At 36.6% G+C, this 26,057-nt stretch overlaps 1 protein-coding gene across 1 annotated transcript; it reads right to left on the bottom strand.

Moving 5' to 3' along the window:
* Positions 1-949: 949 nt before the first annotated feature.
* On the bottom strand, positions 950-25,667 carry SELENOF (selenoprotein F). Its single transcript, XM_015636132.2, has 5 exons — positions 25,558-25,667; positions 22,436-22,603; positions 11,532-11,595; positions 3,810-3,859; positions 950-2,183 (listed from the first exon to the last, which is right to left on the bottom strand). Exons 1-5 carry the CDS (start codon positions 25,621-25,623, stop codon positions 2,052-2,054), a joined length of 480 nt encoding a protein of 159 aa, XP_015491618.1. The 5' UTR covers positions 25,624-25,667; the 3' UTR covers positions 950-2,051.
* Between the last annotated feature and the right edge of the window lie 390 nt (positions 25,668-26,057).

Genomic DNA, 26,057 nt, shown 5'->3' with positions numbered 1-26,057 from the left:
CTCGCATTTTCTGTCTTTTGCCCCCAAGATTGGCCAGAGCAATAAATCCTCTATTATCCCATGCAAAAAATCTCCCTCTCATCCTTGTCTCCTCAGAGTGCAGACTGACAGCCAAAAAGCCATAGAGCAAGTGCTCTGGTCACATCTTGGGTCATCCTGCTCCTGGGGTGTGACCCACTCCTGTGGAGGGCTGAAGTGATAGAGCCAGATAAGCTCCAGCCTATGCATTGAAGAGTGAGTTCCTTGCTTCTCTGAAAGACAAGTAACAGCAGCCATGAAGGATCTACTGTAGGAAGACAAAATCTGTGTAGTGAAATAGTGGGTTGGCAGTAGGAAGACATGGAAATAAAAGGGAGGCTGAAGGTCAGAAAACCACTGGCTATCATGTTCAGGAGGAAGTGGAAAAAAATGAGGAAAGCAAAGAGAAGTATTTGATAGATATCAAATAAAACAATCTCACTGATGAATGGTAAAGCTGGAGAGAAGAACAAGGTTATAATATTCTGCTGAAACAAATGTGGTAAGTCAATAGAGAAATTGAAATCCCTTGTTGGCAAACACAGGAATGGCGAGTATTGGTTATAGTTAGCATATCAAAAGACCAGTGGATGGCAGCATATTTTTACTACCAGAATACAGGGTTGCCATGCCACATGTTTTGGTTGTAGCTCATCTGGTGACTAACACATCATATGTCCCAAGAACAAATCCATGTTTGACTGGTAAGTCAGCACAAGCTGCTCTTTTGTGCTCTTTATGTACAGGTCATGTTTCTCCAAGACACTGGTGACCACTATTGTAGCTGTCTCACACTGAGTCATCTGGGAGATCAGGTGCATATTCACAAGAATAGGAGTCAGCTGCACACACTCTCTCTATGAGTTTATAAGAATATTTTGGGAATAAAAACTTAAACTGAAGAATCATCTTAGTGCATTACTTCTGATAGTTCAGTATGGTCTTAGTCTCAGGTTTATTGTTCTGCTATGAAGCTGATGATTTCTTCTCAAAAGCTGGGAATGTAAATCATAGAGAAATATTTTGAGATATAAAATTACATATGAAGACAAAAACTGTGTACCACTTCAGGTCATTGCATAACACCCATCCAACCCAAATCTGGTGAGCATGAAGTAATTACGTGGAACACTTATTTGCTAATTAGACTTCAAAAAAAAACCCCACATTATTCTTGATTACCATATTTATTGACTCTAAGTGGAAAAAACCCAACAAGTCTTAATGGATTTGACTCATTACCATACATACTGTCTATATTCCCTATTCACATAAATTTCAACTAAGAAAGAAAAATATACATTTTAAAAGAACAGTTTCCAAATTAATTTCATAAACAAACTTCCAATAAACTTCTGAAAGTTGGAAGGAAAGCTTTTTCACAAGTTATAGCTCATGTTTTCTGAAGCAAAACATTTGATGTAAAGCACACCTGACATCTGACTTCATACACCTCAGAGGTTTTCTATGTAGTCTTCACTAAAGTGTACTTACTAAATGTTTCACAGTATCAGAGCATGAGTTCCTCCATCAGCTTTCAAACCTGTGAATTAGGTACTCACTGTAAACAAGGCTTCTTTAAAAAGACAGTTCAAATACAAATGAAAGAGAGCATTAGTAGCCAAGTTTCTTTGGGAGATAAATTGCATTTGGTTCTAACTTCCTTAAGAAAGAGCAGCATACAAAAAGCATGGTAATCATTTCTATTATTTGAAGCTCTTCAGTTTTAAGAGCATTTGTGGAAAAAAACCTGATTATAACAAACTGAGATTTGCATAACTAACTTTGAAACAAAGCATTCTTAGTGATAAATGCATTAAGAGGTGAAATAATAATGTTAAGACAAGCTACTGTTTGTCAACTTGTCAGATATGTGTGCTGAAGTTTCCTTTCTAATTACAAGATGTTTAGTACAGCACAACAGATATTTTAAAACTAATATAGATGTTGGAATGTTTCTTCAATTGTAGTGCACTTCATCTGAGAAGATTACCATGACAAAATATGAAAAGGAAAGGACAGAAAGCAATGATTTATACACGTTCTAGTTTTTCACTTAGAAATTCTTCCACACTATCTGTATTCCATTTGAGGATGCTCAGTTCTTCTGCAATGTTCCCACTGTCATCCAGCAGCTTTAGTACAGGGTCAGAACCACGCACATACTGGGGGGGGAAAGAAGAAAAGTCAGTTACCTTGGTTGGGAAATGCATTCTCCATGCTAATACTGACCCTGCTCTCAAGTGATTTAAATCAGTTCAGACTTCTGACTTACATTTAATGTCAGAGAGAGGAAAGTGGAGGAAGAAGTCAAATGAAGGGGGTGGGTGTCAGAAACATCTCTTTGTTCTCCTTGGTGTGCCACAGCAGTTAATGCATGTGCAGAGGGGCAATGCCATCGGCCTGGCTTTGAAGGAGGGTATTTGCTCCAACTGTTTTAAGTTACTAAAGCTAGATGAATGATTTTTCTTATACAATCAACAACTTTTGTACCATTTTAGAAATTCTGGGACACTTTAACAGGTCAAAGTTCGACTATCAATTTCTAATGCAATCACATTCTTTCTTGCTGTGTTGTATCTGTGCCTACCATGCTTTCCTGGTAACATAATTCTTCAGTGCTTCTCCAGCTCACTAAGTTCCAAAATAAGTAATGCAAATAAAAGCTTTTAACAGTATCAGAAAGCTCTGACCATTTAAGTATGGAAAGATTTCCCCAGGAGTATCCCACTGCTCAACTGAGCTAACCTAGTTGGTTAGACTTAATGAAGCCAGTGGCACCTCTATTGAGTTTTCCAAGTCTTGTGAAATAAAAAGATTCATTTGCACTTTTTTTTTTTTCTGGTAGTACTTGATACCAATTGTAGTCTAGACTGCTCTGATGTTCAATAAACCTACAAAGTAAAAAGAAACAGACATACAGAAGGAGAGAAAGCTTTTGAAAGAAACTGGAGGACACGGAGACATGAATGTGTGAGACAGACAGAGGAAATCTGTTTTACATAGAATCTGCTGCTGAGAAGAAAAATCACTTATTGCAGCCATGCATAGCTATGAAGTGATTCCAGATGGTGCCATTTGGGCAATAGATGGGAGCACAAGATGTGAGAATCAAGATGTGTATCTCTGAAGTACACTTGAAGTTCACATAGGACTTTAAGAGGAAGGTGAAGTCTTAGATTAGATTAGATCTTGAAACCAAAGAATTGTTGGAGCTTAAGGCAGTGCAGCTTATGCAACTTTGCATATATGCAAGTTATAAGAAACACCGTTCAGTATATGTATTTGTATAAAGCTGGATGTCTGAAGTATACAGAGAAAAACCAGCATAATAGAACAGAGAAAAAGAAAAACCCAAGAATCGCTGAATGTATGGAAATGGCAGCTCCATATGAAAACTAGGGGAGAACAAAACAGGAGAAAAAGAAACTATGACATAAAGCTTGAGTAAATCCAAGATATCTATAAAGTAAGAACAGAATATAAACATTCCTCAGATTCTTTTCCCATCTGCTATAATTATATTTTTTCTGGGATTAAAACCAACCAAACAAGAATAAAATAAACCAAAACCTCACCACCACCAAAGAATCAGTACCAAACAGTTACTGAGCAGTAAACAAATCAACATTACTAGCAGGAACTCACAATGATTCACACTGGCAATGCAAATATCTGTCCTCTACTAAAGGATTACTTGATCAGCAAATAGGGAACAATCCAAAGGACTGTCTCCACCAAACCTAGTTCTTCTTAACATTACAAAACAAAAAAGTTAGGCTACAACTTACCTTGATTTGCAGTCCCCTGAAGAGTTTTGGCTTATCACTCCTGACAAAAGCTACAGTTTGGAGAAAAGAGAGAAAATCAAATTCTTCTCTACTTACATAAATTAGATTTACTTTAAAATTTACTTTAAGTAGATTTGCTTTCAAATAAGTATTCCCCAAATTATTTTTTTTAATTATGCTTTAGGATACATTTAAATGTTAAAATCTTAGTACCTTCACAAAATTAATAATACTAAACTTATTACGCCAAAAGAACACCTATTTTTGTTAGCAATCCAAACACAAATTCTATCTGTTGGATTTTCCTTGAACACTAGTGCAACTGCGTAAGGCAGTTTATCTGCACGCACAGCTGACAGCCTTCAGCAGACCGGCCCATATGCTGCTGCTACGCAAATGTGAGGAAAAGCGTTGGAGCGCTCCAAGTCTGGCTGAGGATCAGCTTTGTGAGGGAGGCTGAATGTGACACCCATCTCATCAGCACACTGCACACACGCTGCAGCTCTGCGGGGGACAGCGCGCACAGGAAGCTGTGGGGAGAGGTGTTATTGTGGTGAACAAGACGGACAATCTTGTCTTGCAGAGATCTCTGACATTATGTGTTGAATACCACCAAGAAAACAAAGCCAGAGAACAGGAAAAGGAGCTCGTATTTCCTCTTGTCTTGACACTCCTGAAGCTGTATGGGCTGTCAGGCAGCTACATGGAGAGAAGGCCAGGTGTGAGGTGGGTTGCTGCTGCACCACTCCTCACCTGCAGCACATGTCAGCAGGTGCTGACAGCAGCACAGGCCCTGTGTCCCTACAGCACAACTCAGACCTTGCATTACCCTTAACTCTGAAAAGACAGTATGAAGTGTTTCAGGACAAAGTGTGAGCATCATCCCCTACTTCCAAGCACTTCACCCTAATGAATGGCTGAGTTCTAGAAATATTTAAAATTTATTTAGAAAATAACAGTCCTCATTCTTCCTTTTCAAAGTCAGGTTGTGCTAAAAGCTGAATTTAGTATCTATATTGACATTAAGTGGATTCAGGATGCTCCTGTAGTATCTCAGTAGCATCTCCCCAAGGATGAACCCTGTCAGTACAGACTGGCTCCTACAAGAGTGCCAGCTGCATGTTAAAGCTGCTTTTTCAAGGTTAGCCAACAATGAATCTCTCACAAATTGCAGTGCATCCAGCTGGTGCATGGAGATGAGTGCAACCTCAGGACTAATGTTTCATACTGCTTGACAAAGTGTACTGCTTTCCCAGTAATTGCAGAGATATCCCCTGGCATCTTTATACCTATCTTTACATTACTGCAGACAGTTACCTTAACACTTTCTCAGCATGGTTATACAGAGTGGCATTTATTTTCTTCTCTCTTCCACTGAGCTCCCAGTACAGGTAAAAATCATATACTCTGCTTGCTGCACCAACTACTACACAATATAAACAAGGTAAAAAAATACCAAGGGCTCATGGAGTTGCCAGATGTACCAGGCCCCTGAAGAAAATGAGAATTGTCTTTATTCCTTCTACAGGACTATGCATTAATATTATATTGTAAGCTGTGTATAACAATTTCAAATAGCACAAAATAACCAGTACTTGCTCACATATCGCAGTTCGATTCTGATTTAAAGTCAAAGATGTACTTTCAACTTTGGTGTTTCCCATGCCCTTGTGATATGTTGTTTTGGCTGTCATCAAAAGTAATGTGTAAAAAAGCAGCAAAGACATTTCTTAATCTTTGTTAAGTCCACAGACTATTGAAGTATTTCTGGAGGAATTTTTCCACATTTTTCTTCACCTTAAATCTAAAGCTGAAATCAGTCTCTAGGGCTTTATATGAAAAGAAGGTTGTAAGAAGTAGTCAGTACAGTGGGTAACTAATTGTAAAATGCTAAGAGAGCATAGTAAAATGGATAAAGTTTCTGAAGCAAATCCAAACTTTGGAACCTGACTAATAAAAAATTGCCTTTGGGAGGGCCCTCAAGTTACAGCACTTTAAGCTTGTAACAGGTGTGAGGATTTGTTACTTGAGTGACAGATAAAAGCTTATTTGGACACGAGAGGCTGTTCTCTGGCTGCAGTGTTGGACTGAACAAACTCACATAAAGTGGAAATAGCATTAGGTGGAAGAGGAAAGTATTCTATAGGCAGCATTACACCCTGCTACACTAAAAGTAGCTATTACACACTTGTATCAATGTCAAATGTCTAAATCTTCTGAAAGCTGAAGCACTACAGAACATTTTTCCTGAAATTTCCTGAACAAAATTAGTTTCTGTTATGGCATATTTATTTCTAATGCTGATCATAGTGACTTTCTGCATCACTCACTTGAGTTTGCAATGCAACAAAGAAAAACACTCAATGTACAAATAATTTGTATATTCTGAATTTTGGAAGCTATAATGAGAAACTCAAATATGGACATGCATTAAAAACACAGATTATCCCATCAAACACTTTTTTTTTCTTTCCACAAAATCAGTCCTTGAGTTGAATTAGCAGCCTTTGAAATGATGAGGTTAGGAAGTCAGATGCAGCTACAGTGCACATTGAGGGACACATGACTGCCTACTTATCATGGGATGTGGTGCAAATGCTCCACCTTCACATTGCTCCAACAGTTTCCCCTCTATACCCTGACATCAATATTGCTTCTTATGGTTCTATGTCTAAATGGTACTTGCACATCTATACACCATTATTTAGTAGTTTGGTGTTTAATACTAAATCTTACCCAGGCTATCTTCCCATTTTCTTATCTCTGTAGCAACTTTAGAAATTACATACCACAGAGAAACAAACCTTTCTCTAATCTATCCATGGGTGAGCAGGAGAGGCATTTTCCACTGTGACTTGTGTAAGATGAACTCTGAGCTTGGTGCCATGACACCATGTTCTGCTGAATTAAACACCAGACCAGAAGTCAGAGCTGTTCTCCAGACAGCTTTGCAAAATCACTTCACCTTATGCTCTGACAAACCATGAACAGTACCAAAGCACTTCTGCTGGAAGTGCTCCTGAGGTGTTCCTGAAGTGCAGAAAGGATTGCACCACAATCAACTACAGCTACAAGGCCAGAGAAGTATCAAGTGTGTAAAAGCATTTTAAAGCCTGGCCTCCATTGAACAGTGCTTTTAAAGATCTAAAAGCAGCCTCTACCTATGAACACAGCAGAATGGAAAACTCACTGCTATTGTTATAATGTCCATTTATTTCGATACCAAACATAGAAGTGTAATAAGAAAGTGTGTGAAAACTAGTTTGTTGGAATTAAATCCCAAAGCCCTAAATGGAGACTGTAGGAATCTAAGAATCCCTGTGGCCAAAAGGGCAAGTCTGTGTATATCTACACACACACCTGCACTATTCTCTGAGGTGCAGCAGGACACAGCATAAGAGAACTTCCTGACCCAATATGGACATGAAACATCTCTGCAAGCAGAACAAACAGTTGCTCTGAGTTAACTTGAAAAAACAGAAAGCAAGTGTAATATTACTTCAGATAAGCTAAAGGGTAGCCTGCTTGCTTGGCTGAGAATTATTAGACACAAGCCATTTGAAAATAAGAAATTCTACTGGAGACCCAAGTTTGTGCATAACGTTTCACAATTTTACATAATAAAGGCACAAAGGACTCGACTATACAGACTTGACCATTTTGTACCTGAAATGAACTTGAATTAAAAGCCATTTTACTAAGGCATTGCCAATTATCAAGTATTAAAGCCATGAAAAACCAAAACAAAAGGTAGACTAAGAGAAGGACATTTTAGGAAGACAGGAAATTCCAACATTGAATAATGCCACCAATAGCAGAGCATTGCTAAGAAAATTGGCAATACTTGCTAGAAATGTGAATATGTAAATCACTGGGCAAGACAAGAGCATTAATGTCTTCCTTCAGACATTTGTTTTGGGGACAAATACATGCTCTGCAGTTCTGAAGACGGTATGAGTCTGCTTTGAAAGTTATCATGAAAGCTGAGCAAAAAGACTGAACTACAGCACACAGCAAGCATTTATTTACATTTTAATGACTATAACTCTGTACCTTTTGGGGACCTCAGTTTGGGATAAAAATTTAAATTTAAGAATTCATATGGCACATCAATAACTACTATTTGTAGTCTATTAATCAAGTTACAAAGCAGCTGTTCATGATTTTATGAAAAGCACCACATGCTTTCAGAAATGAATCCAAGCCAGAGCTCAAATCAAGCCTGAAGAAAAAACTTCAAAAAATCCAAAAGACAGGGTACTTTGTACAAGCAGTTGGGCAAGAGACATTTTTGAATCTGCAGGGAAGTATTGTTTTAATTAGTGTGTCATCTGCTCACAAAAGATTATGATAAAGCAATGAATGTCTCCCACTCTAATATACATATTTCTTAGCAAGAGTTTTAGTAATGCTTTTATCCGTGCAAGATTTAAGGTTAATATAATTTTCTAACTTTCTTTTGTCAGTATTTATGAATTACAGATTAAAATAACTAGGAAATGAGTGATCTTACCTAATACAATACACTCTCATAAGAAATTACATTTTAGTAGCTAAACGAATCCCCTTAACACTTGGAGAACTTGGGTGATACAAAAGTGCTGATTGACTCTGAAGTGAAAGGATTTAATGTAGCTGCACACTGCATGAGTCTAAGGATTAAGGACTTTGTTTCTGGAACAGATTTGCTGGGAACACAACCATTTCTTAACTAAAAGAGTCACACAAGGAAAGGTGAGAATTATTTTATTGAAAAAAAAAGAGTGGAGAGAAATATGAAAGGAATGTTCATTGAAAAAAACAGTCTAATTTGTTTTTTTAAACAAACTGGAAAGAATGTAGGAGTCTAAACACTGATCTCCTATCTCATGCTTAAAAGAACACAGCTGGTACTGAAAAGTCAACATAAAACAAATATGCTACATTAATCACTGACCCACCCAATTCATTATTCTATTCCAGAGCCTTAGTTTTATGGATGTCAGCCAAAAACTGTCACTGTGTTACCTGGTATATTAAGATACTGCTTTATCTATGATTCTTCTCACTTAGGTTTTAATATTGTACTTTGATGGAGTGCTTTTAAATGACAAATATTTAATAACAGTTTTATACAGAACAGTTTCAAAATATATGTAATACAGGGATTAATTTCAGTGTACAGCATTTATTATAGGGCTATTTATTTTTAAGGGAAACTTATCAATAAGACTCTTTCAGTACTGAATTTAAAAGAGACATACAGAAATATGGTCTGTTACCAGACTTACCACAAGAAACTGTATCTGAAATACCTAATAGACATGCTTGGCCATATTCACAAAAGCCAAATTTAGTACTTTGGTGTGACACTACAAACAATAACATCCAGTTCAAGACTGAGATAATCTTGCTGAAGACCAGACTTTTCCATCCTCTTGCTGAGGACTACATTTTTGTCACCACTTCTCACTCCTCTGCCTTCCTAGTATATACAGATATATTCCATATGTAATGATTCTCACATCTCAGGCACACAGGTGTATTAAGCAACTGTTTATAGCTGAAGCTTATATAACCAGTAATTTTGAAAGAAACTTTAATAGTGAAGGACTGAGCAACCCACAGCTTATTCCAACTGTGTAACTTTTACAAACCTTTATTAATTCAACTGATTTCAATCTTTAACTATTTAAATATGTGAATCTCACAAAAAAAAAAAAATAAAAAAAAAATCTAACAGCAACAAAAAAACCAACAAAACAACACTGTTCATCCTTTAGCCAAATAAAACAATCCAGACATAGCCTGAGAAACATCAAAGTCTGTGGGACTAAGCCAAGTGACAAAACAATTTACACAGGTACTTAAAGGTCAAGACTTCACAGTTACATACGTTACACTAATCCATGTAATTCTAATATACACACAATCTGCAATTAACAATGCCATTCTGTGTATATTCTGGGGAGAAAAACCAAACACATCTAAACAAACTCTTAACAAAACCCTCACAGAAGCTATGGAAAAGGACTGAGTTATTTGTAATGAGACATTGTCAGTGACAGACTGCACAGTTCAATGAAGCCTACAAAGACAATGCTTCAAAACCAGCAGCATGACCTTGAGGCAACCTTACGTCCATAGTAAATGTCCAAGTGAAAAGCCGAAATAAAAACACTTCTTGAAAGTAAATGTCTTAAGATGGAGACATTAAATACTGTTTCTGTTAGAAGTTAAAGGAGAAAATCTGAGTATTCTGAGATTAATACTAGTGTGAAGACAAATACCAGCTGAAAGAATATAGTCTACTACTTTTAAAAAATTCTAAGTATACTTCTAATACATATCCCATTTTCCAAATTCTTCTAATACCCTAGCTGTAAATTTGTTTAAGATAAGTTTAGACTGAGTAGCTGCACAAATTGGTGATGAAAACACAAAAGAGAAATTTAAGTGCACTAGTCAGTCCTTTTTCAATTCTTAATGTACAAAATACTGTCAAAATCAAAACTGGGTCAAAACAGAGATCCTTCTTAAAAAACAATGAAATGTATCCAGCCACTTTAAAAAGTAAGCCATATGATTAATGGAATGTAAATATTTGAGGAGGTTTAGATAACCAAGAATTGAAAGAAACAAAAAAAACCTAATCACAATTTTCAAGTTTTCCCTTTTGCACCGTTCCAAGTCTTTGGAATATGTTTCAAAGTGTGCACAGAGCAAGAATTGAGGGCCATTCCCTTCAAGGACCTACACATGAAGATAACTGAGGACACAATGCAGGCTGGAGTCAGGCTAACAGGTTAACCTTTTCCTTCAAACCTATGGCTCAAATGAGCACTTAACTGTTACAAATCCAGAAGCATAAAGCAGCTGAGTGAATGGACAACACCAGCTGGGAACGTTTTTATGTTTTCTAAATTTGAATGGTCACGGAGATAATATGGACTCCTGCACTAATGAAGTTAATCTCCTCACACCCCTCAAGTAGGACAAGTCATTTAAAGAATTCTCATTTTGACATTTTTGTACAGAGGAAAAGAGAAAAGAACTTTGGTCTGGCCTTGCAATCATTCAATTCAACTGTGTGGGCAGAGGTGGCAGGAAAAGACATAATGCAGTACAACTTATGTAAATTGTAACATGTTTTAAAACCTTATTTTTTTCCACAACCAGCCTTCAAACAGGGAGGTATTAATACTTCTTACAGTAGATGAAAACATGCCGTTTTTGCAGTTTTAAATTCTAAAGCTAAATTAGTACTTATGTACAGCTATGTCCAAAGTACAGTATTAGAAAGTATGGTATTAGGGTCCTCATTGTAGGAAAAAACCCCAAAATAACCATAGTACTGCTATCCTAAGCTCTTCCCTAATTTATAAGAAAAGTCCAGTTTGAAATTTCTCACAGATTCTTTTCTTGCAACTTCCTACCACCAGACACTGATGGTACTGATTTTCCTCTTACACTACTGTATTCCATTCCTGTTAGTTGACTGTCATTATCCACTGATAAAACAATTACATGGCAGGATCTGTGAAAATAAAATTGTTCCATAAGTGCTCAATATAATTTCATCTATCAATTACTGGAGACCAGTTCTATGAGTCTCAGATCAATGTAACTTTACTGATATAATATACTGAATTTATGGCTACTTGTAATGTACTTAAAAGTACCTTTTGTCATTCAGCTGTGACAGTATTTCATATTTGAAGGAATACGAGTGGCTTTACTTACCCTGGACTTGAGGGAACCTTCCCAGTTTTCATCCACATACTTCTAGGACAGCTCCTGCATACAGCTGTAATAATAAACAGAAGGTTAATGGCAAAAGTAATCTAAATTACTAGTTTATTTATAATGTGTTATCTGTTGGACTATTTTTCTCTGAGGAGACAATATGCTACACTGTTGATGCTAATTACAAGTAAGATCCTAGACAGAATCACAGTTCCAGACCTGTCTCTGATTATGCAACAACTGACTGTTCACTTAAGATACATGATAATTTTCATTCATTACACTAAAAATGTAAAAACAAAAAAAAAACAAAACAAAAAAAAAATATCATTTGAGATATACTGTTGGTGTAAGCAAAATTTCATTTAAAAAAATGCAAGTGGACATGTTACAATGGGAATTACGGGTAAGTAACAGGGAAAACTATTTCTTCCTCCCCAAAGAGGGAGGAAGGATTAAATCATTAATCATTTAATCTCATTAAACGAAATTTTAGTTTCCACTTTAAACTTAACATGGACAGTGAAATACTTATAATAAATATAAGACAGGGACTTTAAATTTCCCATTTGGGCTATTGGTTGACTTTAGTTCATTGTGTTTACAGAAAGAAGTCAGATCACATTAACAGGCCTTAGGTGAAGTAATATGTACAGGCTGGGCTAACTTTGATACTTGCCAATCACTTCTGTCAGCTATGCAAAATACTCAGATTCAGTCTTAAAATATAAGTTAATTTCAATTTTATAAATTATCTAAATTTAAAAAACATTCACTTAATTATCTTGCATACTGTCATATTTTTAGGTTATTTTGTGATTCTTTCTGCAAAATGCAAATGATTCTATAGTTTGGTGAATCTTAAATTAACAACAGATTTTCCACTACCAAAATAGAACTTCATACTCCAAAGCTAGGCATTTTAATATTACACATAGCATATATACTATATATATAATACTGCATACCAAATCACACCCTTCTAAGCCTTAAACCCCACTGCTTATAGATAAAGCAGACAGAATTAGCTTAATTTAAAATTTTTTAATTTTTTTAAATTTTTAATTTTAATTTTTAATTAATTATTTTAGACAGTGTTCTCATAACAAATGTGCAAGTCTAAGTATAGAAAAATATAACCTCACTGAAATTACATAAATTCATGTTTCACTTAAAATATGAACCGTAAATTAATTAAAACTAACCTTCATGAACCACGCTGAAAAAGCAAACCACACATGATACGACAGAAATCTCAAAGACAATTTTATCAAAATTCTGTCACCTATTGTATGGAGGCATTATGGACAGCCAGAAATACATGTTCATTTCTGAATATTCAAATTCTGATTCAGGGCCAACTCAGTATTTGCTTAAATGCTATGAATTAGAATGTAAGAAATACTCTAATCATTTGCAGGGAAATTTCAGCTTCTCTCTTGGCATGAATTTATCAGTAATCATTACCTTCATGGGAAACTGAAAAGAGAATGTTACACTGCATTATCTGTTCAGAACAGCATCTCAGAAATTTGCCTAACTACAGATACATTTTCAACTAAACATTGTATTTAAGATAAAAACCTAAGATTTGACTGTTAAAACCCAGAAATACTATGAAACAATACTCAAGAGATCATAAACACCAGACTTTCAAAAAGCTTTTTCACCACCCAAATCAAGGTTTTAATTTAAAAAGGCAGTGATAAACAACTCAGATATTAGCTTGAATAATTAAAATTCCTCTGGAAGTAAAACATGAAGTAATTACAAAGATGGAAGAAAAAGGACACATGGAAACATGGAGGGGTCCATAAACTTCACTTACTTTTTGTCTTCATGGTTAAAAAAAAATAAAATTAACAGTTCTATCAGCAATTCTAGATTTAGATATTCCTCTGCACAATCACTAATCCACTGAACATTTATATTGATTTCTCTGATATGTACAGTTATTTATCTGCATTTTTCTATCAAGGCAGTATAAAGAAGTAGACAAAGGAATAAACAGTCTTCTGTCTAGTTAATTAGATATTTTATGTATGTCTATCATAAGATAAGCACACTCAAATTTAGGACAACGGTAAAATGAAGCATTTTTCAATACTTATTACTGCAAATTATTCTTAGTCTTTTCCTTCCAAACCAGAATTTTTATGGAACAAAATCACTGTAGGAATCTCAAATATATAAGACATTTTGTAACAACTCACTACTCCCACTTTTTAACTCCTGGCCAATATCTGATAGAAATTCAACAAAGAAAACAGCTCAATCATTGATGTCTAAATTTTGAGCTTATAATTATGCCATAATTGAAACCCAACTGTTCTGGTACAAAAAGGTTTAGATTCATGCTGGGACAAACAGCTGCTTTCTTGATGGCTAGACCAGAAAAAAAGAAGAATCAACTGGCTTCATTTATAACTCTAAACAAAGGTGTCTTTTGCAAAAATCCCAGGTTTATTTGCATCACTTAACCTACCACAAAAGCCTAGCTGTTAATATCTACCATGTCATTGTGTCCAGAGCAGATGTTCTCCAAATTTCCTTGTGAAGGCAGTCACTGTGTTCAAGTATTAATAAGAATGACATGTATCACTCAGCATGGAGGCACACAAACATTTCGAGTCAGTTCATTACACAATGCTTAACTCATGAGTCAGTTCATTTAAAGTAATGCTTCACTTGTTTTAGTGCTCAGAAAGTGAGTTTAGTACTAGAAGCAATGAAACAAAGGCTTTCTAAAGTATTTCTGGTGTCCATGTTAACATCCAAAACAAGTGCCAATTCATGTAAGCATCTAAAAAAAGAACTTAGCTTTTTTTACAACATTCTAAGAGCATACTTTCTAAGGTTACATTGACAATATCTGAACTTTTGCCTCATCCTTTCCAAAGCACCAACTTGAGTTCAGTTTTATTCAAAAGTTTTTGGAAAGCACCTGAAACTCTTGTGACAGTTCACACTGATGCAATCAGGACAGCCTATTCACAAGTGAGAAGAGACAAACAACATTATTGGTCATGTCTGCTTTAATTATGAATGAGAATGCTAATTATAGCAGAACACCACCTTTTTGCAGAAGAATTGTGCTAATTAAAAATATGCATTGTAAAAATAAGGAACTTTAACTTACATGAATGAAAACATTTCACCTGCTACTAGAAAGAGAATTGACACAATTTCTGCAACACACTTCCAGCAGTACTTAATTTATACATTGATATGGTATTGTTACCAGTTACTCATGGTGAAAACTCCAGAAGAAAAGTGACATTCCTATTACCTAACCATAAATGTTTACAACCAAGCAGGAATTCAGACCAAACTGAACTGCAAAGTGGTATTGAACAGAGATTGCTCCTTGATCATAATAAAATTATGTTAGCTCAAAAGTGACAAAAAGTTTAATAACATACAGCAAGTTGTATCTAATTTTACTTCTATGACACTTAAGCTTTGCTTGCTGCTTTCTTCTAACTGTTGACTCAGGGTGACCCTGCCTGACACAGGTTACAAAGTGTCAGTCAGGCTGGATTTGTACAGCTGTTTGTAATCAGCTGACAGTACCAGCATGTCTTAAAACGTGAAATTAAACAGGCTGTTAAGGCAGAGCCACATAAGGGTCAAAAGCTACTTCATGGTACCTGGATTCTCTCCAATGTGTGTACTGTCCTCTCCTAATATCAAACATTTTTAAAAAATAGCCAAGTTCTGAGAACAAGAGAAAAGCAAACTTATGACAACAGCTAAACATCTAGAATTTTCACTTGCCTCAGGTACAAGATTATCTTCCATTAAACATTTAGTAACAACTCTCTAAGGTAAATAATGTTTTTATAAAATTCACTGCCATTTTAATCTCATATTATGATATAAGCAGGTCTGCAGAAGACAGCTCCTCATCTCTTATCGACTTCAAAAAATTTCAGGAAAAACATGGATGTAATTATTCTTAATAGCTAGCTCCTGGTATATGCAAAATGGCACTGAAAAATAGGGTGAATTATCTCTTTTATGAAAGCATGCAACTTAATTTTTACTGTATTCCATCCACACACAGAGAAATTAAAACAGGTTAACTAATATTTGTTCTTCTGAGAAATTTACAGCCAAAAGAGATTTTGTTGAAAGTTTCTTTAGCTTTTTTTCTAAACTCTTCTAACTAGCAGTTCATTTGTGACTTTTACCACAAAATTCGTATTCTAAACTAGAAAACTTTAAAAAAATAAACAATGCAATACAAATTATAAAATATTTTCTATGGGAGAGAATGCCCTTATATGGATAGCTCAAGGTTTCCAAAATCACTCTTGTCTTTCTTTTTCCTGGAGGCAGAACATGAGTAAGAATCTGTGGCTTAACCGGGAGCAGTCAGAAAGCCTCACTGCCAGGAACATTATGAATTACTGCTCTGTAATACAGAAAGCCAAAAAAGTCATTGCTACACACACACATCATTCTGAACTGATGTCATCAGTAAATTTAGCAACAAAGCAACTTCTACCAATGACAGCTCATTATCCTGAGAAGGGAGATGCCTAACTCTAATAAGAGTGTGGAAACAGAGTCTAACAGTCAAAAGCCAGTTATGTGAATCAGCAGTACTCCTGTGATTAGTGATATGCATTACCAGCAAACTGCTCTGAACAAAGCTGAGCAGGATCTAAGCTCTCATTTATTTGTGTGGAAGGAAATTCCAACTGAGTATAAGGCTGAAAAAAGATTACAATCATGGTCTTTAAGCACTGAAATAATTTATTAAGGAAGAATGTATAATCTGCATTCTTGGAGATCCTCATTTGAGGTCTGCTTTGAGTAGGAGACTCAAATGAGACTTTTTATTCTGTAGATACAAAATATAATTGTGCATTACTATTACATTCTTCAGTATACAGGAAATGTATCATCCATTGCTATTTTTGTTGTTGAACGATACCCTCCTTGCAGGCTTCTATAAACATTTCTGCTGTTTAAATCTAGTATCACCAAAAAGTTCCAAACCAACTTCTGCTCCTGGCAGCCTATTTTTATTAACTTTGGTCTCTGCAATGTTTGGTGTGAGTTCATGTAAGCAAGAGTTCTGGCCCAAGGGTGAGAAAGAAAATGGAGAAGCTGAGCAACCACCAGCTTCAGACCTCTGGTGGTATGAATATCCAGTGTAAGTGGAGGTGGAGAGCAGAGTGGAATAGAGAAGGGTGGCAGAGAAGGGGTTCCTGTGTACAGGCTCTCACTTGGACATAGTCAGAACTATGCAAGCGAAAGAGTACACCTAGGAAGTCAACAGGTCAAGTTTCAATTCTGGTCTATACCATCTGGTTCTATATAAGCACCTACTTACCTCTAGAAGTAGAATCACTGAACATCTGTTTTATTCTCCAGTCCATGATTTTGTTAAAAAATAAAGCATCTTGAAAAGATGCTTTCGAAAGAAAACAGTGAGAACAGATCTTATGAAATATTTATTTGACCTTGCGTGCTTCTTAAATTTTGAGATTTTCACTTTTTAAAGTTTCACTTGTAGAGTCAAATGCCAGTACTTTATCTAGATGGTCAGCATTGATTAGCTAAAGCTATTCCATTGACCAGCACAGATGCACATCAACAACTGAAACTCACATTTAGGAAATTCACATTTGTAGTTTTCCTAATATTTTTTTTTTTTTTTTCACTGATAAGATCAGATAGAGCTCTTCCATGGGTAAGGCTTACCCTATTACAGACAGATAATATATTTTATCTTGGTTTATCTGACAGAGATGAACACTTGGTGAATCTGAGCCAAGCAAAAGGCAGTAAATTTCTGTCTTAGGCATTGACTGGTTTGCTGCACCTTCCTTATCTAGGACTACTTCTTGTCAACATTAATTTTCATTGCCAATAACATCATGTACAGAGGGAAGGGAAAGAGTGTACATGGAAAAGTTCTTGAGAAGGACATCCATTGCAGCACACTTTTAGTACAAGGAATGGTTGTGAATAATATTTTGAAGGAATAGTACTGGTAAGAGACCTTCTCTTACCAGAGAGGACAGCATCACCTCAGTTCCCCTAACTTCCCTATTAATATAGCCCATAAAATCATTCCTGTATGAACTGTATGGGACATTTAGTTAAAAGCAAACTTTGAAAGGACATCATATGACATATTAGTCTTAATTAGAAAGTCCTGATTGTTTACCTGAATGGTAAATAAAATATGCTGTCATTGAATCACACTATTTTTGAAGTCACACTTGCTAGAAAACCAATGAGTTTATACCATTTTTGTGTAACACGTTAGAAATAAGGACTACAGATAGCTGAAAACATAATTCGATTTTCTACAAGTATCCAAGAGACTTTACAGGACACATCAAAAGACAGAAAAAGATGTGGGCCTTGAGAAACAGCTAGAAGAAGTAAACAAAAATTCTAATTAATTTCTGTAAGCATTGATATGACTTACTTTACATTTCTGAGATGTCAGTGAATTCTAAGTAGTTCTCTGTTTTTAACCATTGAGTTGAAAAGCGGAAGCCCCAATGAGAGTGGAACTATTCATGTTAAGAGCCTCTGGCAGAACAAGAAAGCAGTCAACAGCAATTTGAGTGTAGCACTTTAATTAGTGTAATGAAAAGAAAAAAACAAACCTGAAAAATGAATGTAAATTGGGTCACACAGGAGTAGCCTGAAGCGTTAAAAGCACTTCAAGTTATTCTACTTCCAGCAATAATTGTGAATTTTGTAAATTCTTTTTTCAGTTTTAAAAAGTAAGTCTGAACAAGAATGTCACCTCATTCTGCCTTGTAATTTATAAGAGCACATTTAAGAATTCTACACATGTAAAAGGGTGGAGTTTTAAGAAAGCTTTCAATTTGATTTGTTGGTTTTTAATAGAAGAAGCACCTAGTCATTATATCTGGTGTCATGTTTTCTAAGTCACCAAGCCCTTTACATTACAATATGACAAATACTTGACAGTAGAAATTTAAAATGCTAAAGTTCAACACATATTAGTGAGGAAAATATATTTTTCAAAGCTCCATTTAGCTATATTGATAACTGTTCTGGGTTGTAGCAACCCTGCACAGTGCAACTGTGAAATTTAATGTATTGCAAATTTTATCACAGAGTTGATTTTTAAAATCAATTTGGATTTTGACACAGATACATTGTTGAGATAAATCTAAGATTATGATATACAATTAATGGAATATGCTTATAGCTATGTCTGAAATGGTCACACAGCCTAAGCGAAGCTGCAGATGGAGTGCAGCTATTTTCAGCTACTGCAAAATATGGACAATCTCTCCTGCTACTACAATTTCACGCACAGTTAGCTTCACCTCCATTTCATCCTTCTATGTTTTACACACCAGCAGTACTCTGCATCTGACAGACTGAGGCTTAAAACTTGCAGCTGTCTAAAGCAATACTGTTTAAGCTGGCTTCTGAATTAGTCTGAGACTGCATACAAAATCTCTAGAGGAAGAGAAAATAACCAAAACATTTTTTCATTTAACCCACAGTCCAATTATGAAGTAATTAAAATATTTCACTGAACAGGTGTCAGCAGAAGTTCAGAGCAAGACAAATTTTGTGCAACATGAATATCTCACAGCTATTTTCCACAATGTCAATTCACAAACTACTGGACCAATAACAAGAGCAGGACTAATAAATACACTTCTTTCAAGGCTATGAAACAGTTCAAATCTGTAAACATCTCATTTGAGGCTGCACTGATACTATGCAGCATGAAATATTTTGAGGCCTGAGGGTATTTCACAGATCATTTGTGGAAAGCAGCAATTATGTAAAAATTCTCAGATAGATGTGCTATTACCTTTAATTTTAAATTCTCGTTTAGAACTCAGGCACAAGTCATGCAATAAACTAACTCTTGCTTTCCCCATTTCTAGTATTTGCCATGTAATTGCGAAGAGAGTAAAATTAAAATCCTGAAGCATGTCCTGGAACTCCAGTAGCTGGCAAGTCTGTTTGTAGCACAGACAACCAACATGCTGTGCCACCTCCTGGGAAGCAATACCTGCTCAGGCAACGAGTGAGCTACCTCATGTACTGGGACTGTGGTTCAGAGAAGAATGATTCTTGTACTTGGAGGATGTTCAAGCTTGGAGTCACAGCTTTAGCAAAATCCAGAGCACCACAGCTCTGGAGCTCAGCAACATGCCAGGCTGCTAATCAGAAAGTCAAACATCTTACATTGAGATGCATGTTTTCAGAGTAAGAGGGAAAATTCTACAAGCAAGAAAGTAGGAAAAAAAGAAACCTTTAAGAACTTTCAGCATTCATTGACTCTTTAATATCAAATTTTCATTTGAAAGAAGATTTCTGTGGTAACAGGGAAAAAACAAATCAACAAGGAAAAGGAAAAATTATAGCAAAAGGCAGCATTCAGTTTCCATAGTCTGCATACCTAGCATGAAAATTCTTGTTTAGCAAGAAGCTGCTAAAAATTTTATTGTAATTTTTATGTAATAGTAAAATCTCAAGCACAATTACACATATGTGTTACAATCAGCACTATATTAAAACATAAGTCAATTCAAATTTGATGATTCTGAATACAATCTTTTAAGATAATATTAACTGTCTCTAAATAATAATTTTCCACTGGCTAGTCTTCAAGAGAAGTCACTGAGTATGAGTTTAAAAAAAAAAAAAGAAAATCATCCAATCAATCACAAAATCTGAAATATATATTTCTAAGCAGTAGTAACAGTATAAAAATTTTTCACTTTCTGATACAGCACTCATAAGAAAATTAGAAATGATCATAATGTTAGAACAATCTAGTATTTCTATTAACGTACACAATATGGAAAGCCTGCATTCAAACTCAGATATGAAAACGTATGAAAATACCATCATAATTGCTCCTATAATTTAAGCTGATGCTCACTGTATTAGCTCCAAATCTAAAGTGACGTTTGTATTACATTTCTTCAGAAATGTCACATAAATAAAAAGATAAATTAATAATCAAAATCTACATTGTTCACATTTACCACAAAGCCCAAGCAGAAAATGAAACTGGGTAAACTAACACAAATAGATTAAAAAACCTAACAACTTATATCATACAACTTCTTGCTTCCTGTGAATATACAAGGAAATCTGGTTTACTATGAAGGAATTTGTCGAAAAACTTTAAGACCCTGTCCAGCTCTGTGCTATTTATTTTACTACATTGATCATAAAATAAAGACATTTTCAGATTAATAATATTTACAGAGTGAAGTCCTGACCACAAAATGGCATTTTCTTATCCTTACACAGAAAGTGTAATTATCCACACAATTAAGTCTATATCTGATTCAGGAAATTCAGAAGAGTATCTATTAATTTAATTTCTGTTATTTGATCCAACTTTTATTAATGCATTGTTTACAATGCAAACTAAGTTACATCCTTAAGTATGTTACTGATAAATTAAGACGTTTTTCTCAGAGGTTACATTGACAGAAATGCACTGTAACTCCTCTAGCTTATTTTCTCATCAAACAACAACAGAAATTGTCCTGCTCCATAAGTTCTTCTGCTACATTTTGTGCAGAGAGGCAAAACTCTAAGAATATTACCTGAGCAAATTAAAGCATCTTCTCCTTACACAAGGACAGGAAGCCTTGCTGCTGCTGCCAGCACAACTGTTACTGAGCATGTTGGAGACCCTTTCTATTCTGCCACTCCCTGATAGTACATTTCATTAAGACCTTATTCTGAAACTTCAGGTTTTGTTTATGCATATGTACAGATATGTACATATTTTTATATATATATATATACATTTAAAAGAACTGAAGCTTTCCCCAAGACAAACTTCCCTTTATAAGGTTTCTATATCTAGCAAAGAAAAAGCCTTACATATCAAGTCCTATAAGGATTGTACTGAAATACTACTTCATTAATACATAAAATTTACAGCTTAAAGTTTGTCAGTATTAGGAAACTACTAATTATTAATTCTCTGCCAATCTCAGACATATGCTTCTTGATACTTAATATATTGTACCTAGCACTGTAATTACTGGTTTTATTAAAATTGAAAGGCAGACTTTCCTTTTTAAATATTAGGCTGAATTTAATTGACAGGAAAAACCTGCTAGATTTCCGCATTAATTTCATTATGTCACTTATTTCATTACCTCCTAGCCACTAAAAATAATTTCAGCACCTCTCATCCTTGAAACCTCTACTATCTTGGTGATTGATTTGTCTTCACTATATTCTTGAACTTTTAAATTACCATATATTAGAAAACATGTATTCTTTTCAAGAACTCTAAAAATTCTTAATTGATAACATGCCTTTATTTACCACAGATAAAGGAAAGGTTTTGCCTTAAACTGATCAAAGCACAGTATGAGCTCTGAGAGAGATCATTCCCAAAATATCCAGCTGTTGTCACTGCTGCAGGATGGAGGTGAGCAGTCCTGCTCCTATCAGGTTTGTGCCACACCAGGAACTGACCTGAAGGCTGCACCAGCCTTTTGTTGCCCAGGACTGAACTGAGCTATCCTGGCCATTATGCTACGGGTCAGTGACCAAGCAGGAGCTGTCACCAAGCACCACTCTCCTCATCCTCTTCTTCTGCCCTCTTCCAATCCCATGTCTCTTCCTTTTAAAAGAAGCTAGATATAGTTCCCATCTATGGTCACGTCACACCAGAGAAGGGCTGCCAAAGAACCAAGGATTCCCCTGTTGGTACAGGGACATTGTTTTACAGCAGTATGGCAACCCTGCATATCTAGATCCTGTATATTGGGCTATGAATAAATGCTGCATGTTCCTCTCGAAATGATAATCCAGATTCTCATGTATTTTTTTTAATGAAAAGTTTCATAAACATGACATGTTAAATTATTCCACAAGGAATTTGGTCCAAAACTCACCTTTCTAGTTTCCAGCTGAGCTTCTTCTTGGCAGCACTCTCTGCAGAATGGATCCAACTGATTCAGACTGAACTGCCCAAGAAGGTTGCAGGAACTGCACAGCAAATTACTGGAGAAGCCCAGCTCCCTGCAAGCTTCGGATGACAGCTGTGCTCCATAAACACTTACCTGAAAGTCAATACAATGCTACACTTTAGTATCTTTTTTATTTTTTTTAAAGATGACTTTAAATGCTATAAAGATTAGAAAGAAAAAGTAAGTCTCTTGTGACTGTTTTACAGTAATGCCTAAATAGTCAGCCCAGGGGTTCAAAACACCACCCTGTTGAGAAAAAGGATCTTAAACTAACAGAGAATTTGAGACACTCATAAGATGTACATTTCAAGGTATCAGACCTGCCAAAATTAATTTAGATACACTTCTGATACTCTACGGCTTTCCTATTGCTAACTCCAAGTTAAGAAGAAAACCCAAAGGTAATGACTCAACTGAAATGCACATGTTTACAGCTTTTCAAAGCCTCTTCTTTGTAAAGAATTTCAGTAAGTTTCAGATCACTAAAAACACTCATGGAAAGTAATGTAACATCTAAGCTCAGGAAAAACACAACCAGAAAGTGATGAAATTAACCAAAGTGCTCAACAAGATATACAGGTAGGATTTTAATTTCATATTAGCATTAATGTTACAGGAAAATTGCATATACTGTAAGTGGAAGTGCAGACAAAAACCTGGAATTCTGATTTATCAGCAATACTTTATAACAGACAATTCAATTACATGGCTTCTATGTAAAACACCAGTTCTGCTTTTTATGGGCAGCAAAATTAACACAACCAATGACAACACCTATATGATACTTGGGTTTTATTCTCATAGAATCACTAAGGTTGGGAAAGACCTCTAAGATCATTACTGAGTGCAATCATTAACCCTGCACCACAGTGTTCAACCACAAACCCTGTCCCAAGTGCCACATCCACATGTCTTTTGAACACTTCCAGTGATCCCACCACTTCCCTGGGCAGCCCATTCCAGTCCCTGACCACCTTTTCAGTGAATTATTCCTAATATCCTACCTAAACTTTCTCTTGTGCAACCTGAGGCCTGCTTTTCTCATCACATGCTACCTAGGACAAGAGGCCAACCCTCACCAGGCTACACCCTCCTTTCCAGGCAGTTGTAGAGACTGGTAAATTCCCCCTGAACCTCCTTTTCTTCTGGATGAGCTCCCATAGCTGCTCCTCACAGAACCTGTGCTCCAGACCCTTCCCCAGCTCCACTGTCCTTCTCTGGGCTCACTCCAGCCCCTCAATGTCTTTCTTGTAGCAAATTCACATTCCCACTTTTCTACATATGGATTTCTCACACCTTAGCTTTAAACCTTCCCTCCTAGCTGCCTGCTTTGGAGGGGAAAAAGTGAGAGAGGGAATTAAGAATGGAGAGAAAGAAGGCAGCTTTCCCAAATGCTTTTCAGTCTGGGTAAAAGACCCCAGGCAAAACTTACTACATCCAAAGCACCAACATTACAATCAGCACCACTGTGTTCTGAGGCGAGTGACAAGGCACCAGCAAACTCAACTGGATGATAACAGCCAAGAATCAGAAGAATTATACTGGGCCAAACAGAAAAGTACAGAAGAAAAAGTAAGTTTGTCACTCAGCAGACCAGACTTCTCCTCACATTCACATGCCATCTAATCCATGCAGCACAGCCAAGTAAGATAGAGGAAAACCCCATTTCCTCTGCTGAAGTGGCCAACCTACTGCTGAAGGAAATACATACCCCTTATGTGACAGTTAAAAATATTATGGATTGAGAATTAGTAGAAAATATATTAGGTGCCTCATTACTATATTTCTCTGTATCTGCTAAAAAAATAAGAGTTAAAACATGAACAGAGAAGTATAATACACAGAAAAAAGGTATTCTGAAATCACTATTCTGTCTGCCAGAAAGCTATTTTTCTTCTTCCTCCAGGACACTGTATAACAGGTAAGCAAAAATGAAACCCTATTCTACTGGAATAATTTATCCTTTTTTTTAGGATTTTTACTAAGGTATTTAGTTTTCAAAGTATTTGGTATCTATCTTTCTCAAGTATTTATCTTTTCTGAGTGATACTGGCAATAAGAAATACGACACAGTAATATAAAAATCCCCGAAGGAGCATTCCAAACACAGCTGAAGCTACATTTTAATTACTGCTCACTTATTAAATTAATGATGGTAGTAACTAAAACAATTTTCTTGCATCTTGCTGCTTGCCATCCACCCCTTTGATGCTTTACTGTCATCTTTTAAATCTGTTCCCCTTGGAGCAATAACAGGGCTACTGGCATTGGCACTTTGCTTCCAGCAGTCTCTCTCCTCACACCTTTGCCCAACAGACCCCTAAATAATCTGTGGAAGTAAGGCAAATACTCTCCTGAGAATGTTTTTTGGGTTGTGTCTATGTGAGAAAGAACCAACCAAAACACTAACGGTGTATGAAAGCAAGTAAAGGCTCCATCACATGGCAATTCCTCACTCAAGTAGTTTTGGTTACATAGCAAGCTAAAAAAAATTTGAGAGTAAAACTAAAGAGAGGTGTGGAAAAAAAGAAATAGAAGTCTCTCTCCTTAATATTTTTACTCTATTTTTAGTATCTTAACTAAATATGATTATTTTCCTGAAACAATAAATATTCTAAACATCGTAAATGTCTCTGACTGGGATTGGAAAAACCCTTCACACTTCAGAAAGTAAATTTCCATCAAAACAAGATGATTTCAGACACTTAGCAAGTGATGCACCTCAATTCATCAGCATTTTCTCCTTTAAAGCTTTGGCTCCAAGTACGCGTTACACTGTTGCTTTGCTTTCACACACAAAAAAATTACTGAATTAAAAAAAAAAAAAAGGCAGCACCGATACAAACTGTTTTAGAAACAAGACAGAAGCAGAGACCAGTCTCTGACATGGAAAGCAAGAGGCGACCACGGCCGCAGGAGCGGGAGGAGGCGCCCGCGCTTCCCGCACCGGGACACGTCTCACGCCGCCTCCCCCGCCCTCACACCCGCTCTTTCTCTGAGGAACTGCGGCCGCGCTCAGCCGCGAACGCGCCGGATCCGGCTCTCACCGCCTGCAGCCCCAGGAGCCAGCAGAGCCAGCGCCGCCCCAGCGCCCCCAGCTCGGCCGCCGCCATCTTGGTGCCGGAGCGCCCCTGCCAGCGCCGCGGGGGCCGCGCAAGGACCTCTCCCACCGCGGGTGACCGACACACCGCCTGATGCGGGAGAGGTAGCCTTGCTCCCAGCCCCGGCACCACGAGCTAACCCAGAATATCTTCTGGAATTCTAGAGCAAAGATATTTTTGTCTGTTCCGAGCGACGCTTTGCAGCGAGGCCGGAGGAACTGCCGTTCCCCGACGCTGATCGGGCATTGCGAAAGCAACCCCGAATAAAGCCTTTTCCCCTTTCTCGGGAACTGCTGCCAACCGGCGCATCGGCCCCAGACCGATGACTGACAGCCGCTCCGACCAATAGTATTGCACTTTCCCCACGGGCAGTGGTGCCTGTGCCCAACGAAGTTGGGCGGATGGGCGGGGCTTCAATCAGCGCCTTCCAATCCGGAAGGGACGCA

This window comes from Parus major, chromosome 8, assembly GCF_001522545.3.
Source record: "Parus major isolate Abel chromosome 8, Parus_major1.1, whole genome shotgun sequence".
In the NCBI taxonomy this organism is placed as follows: Eukaryota; Metazoa; Chordata; class Aves; order Passeriformes; family Paridae; genus Parus; species Parus major.
This window is presented reverse-complemented; position numbering and strand designations above follow the sequence as displayed.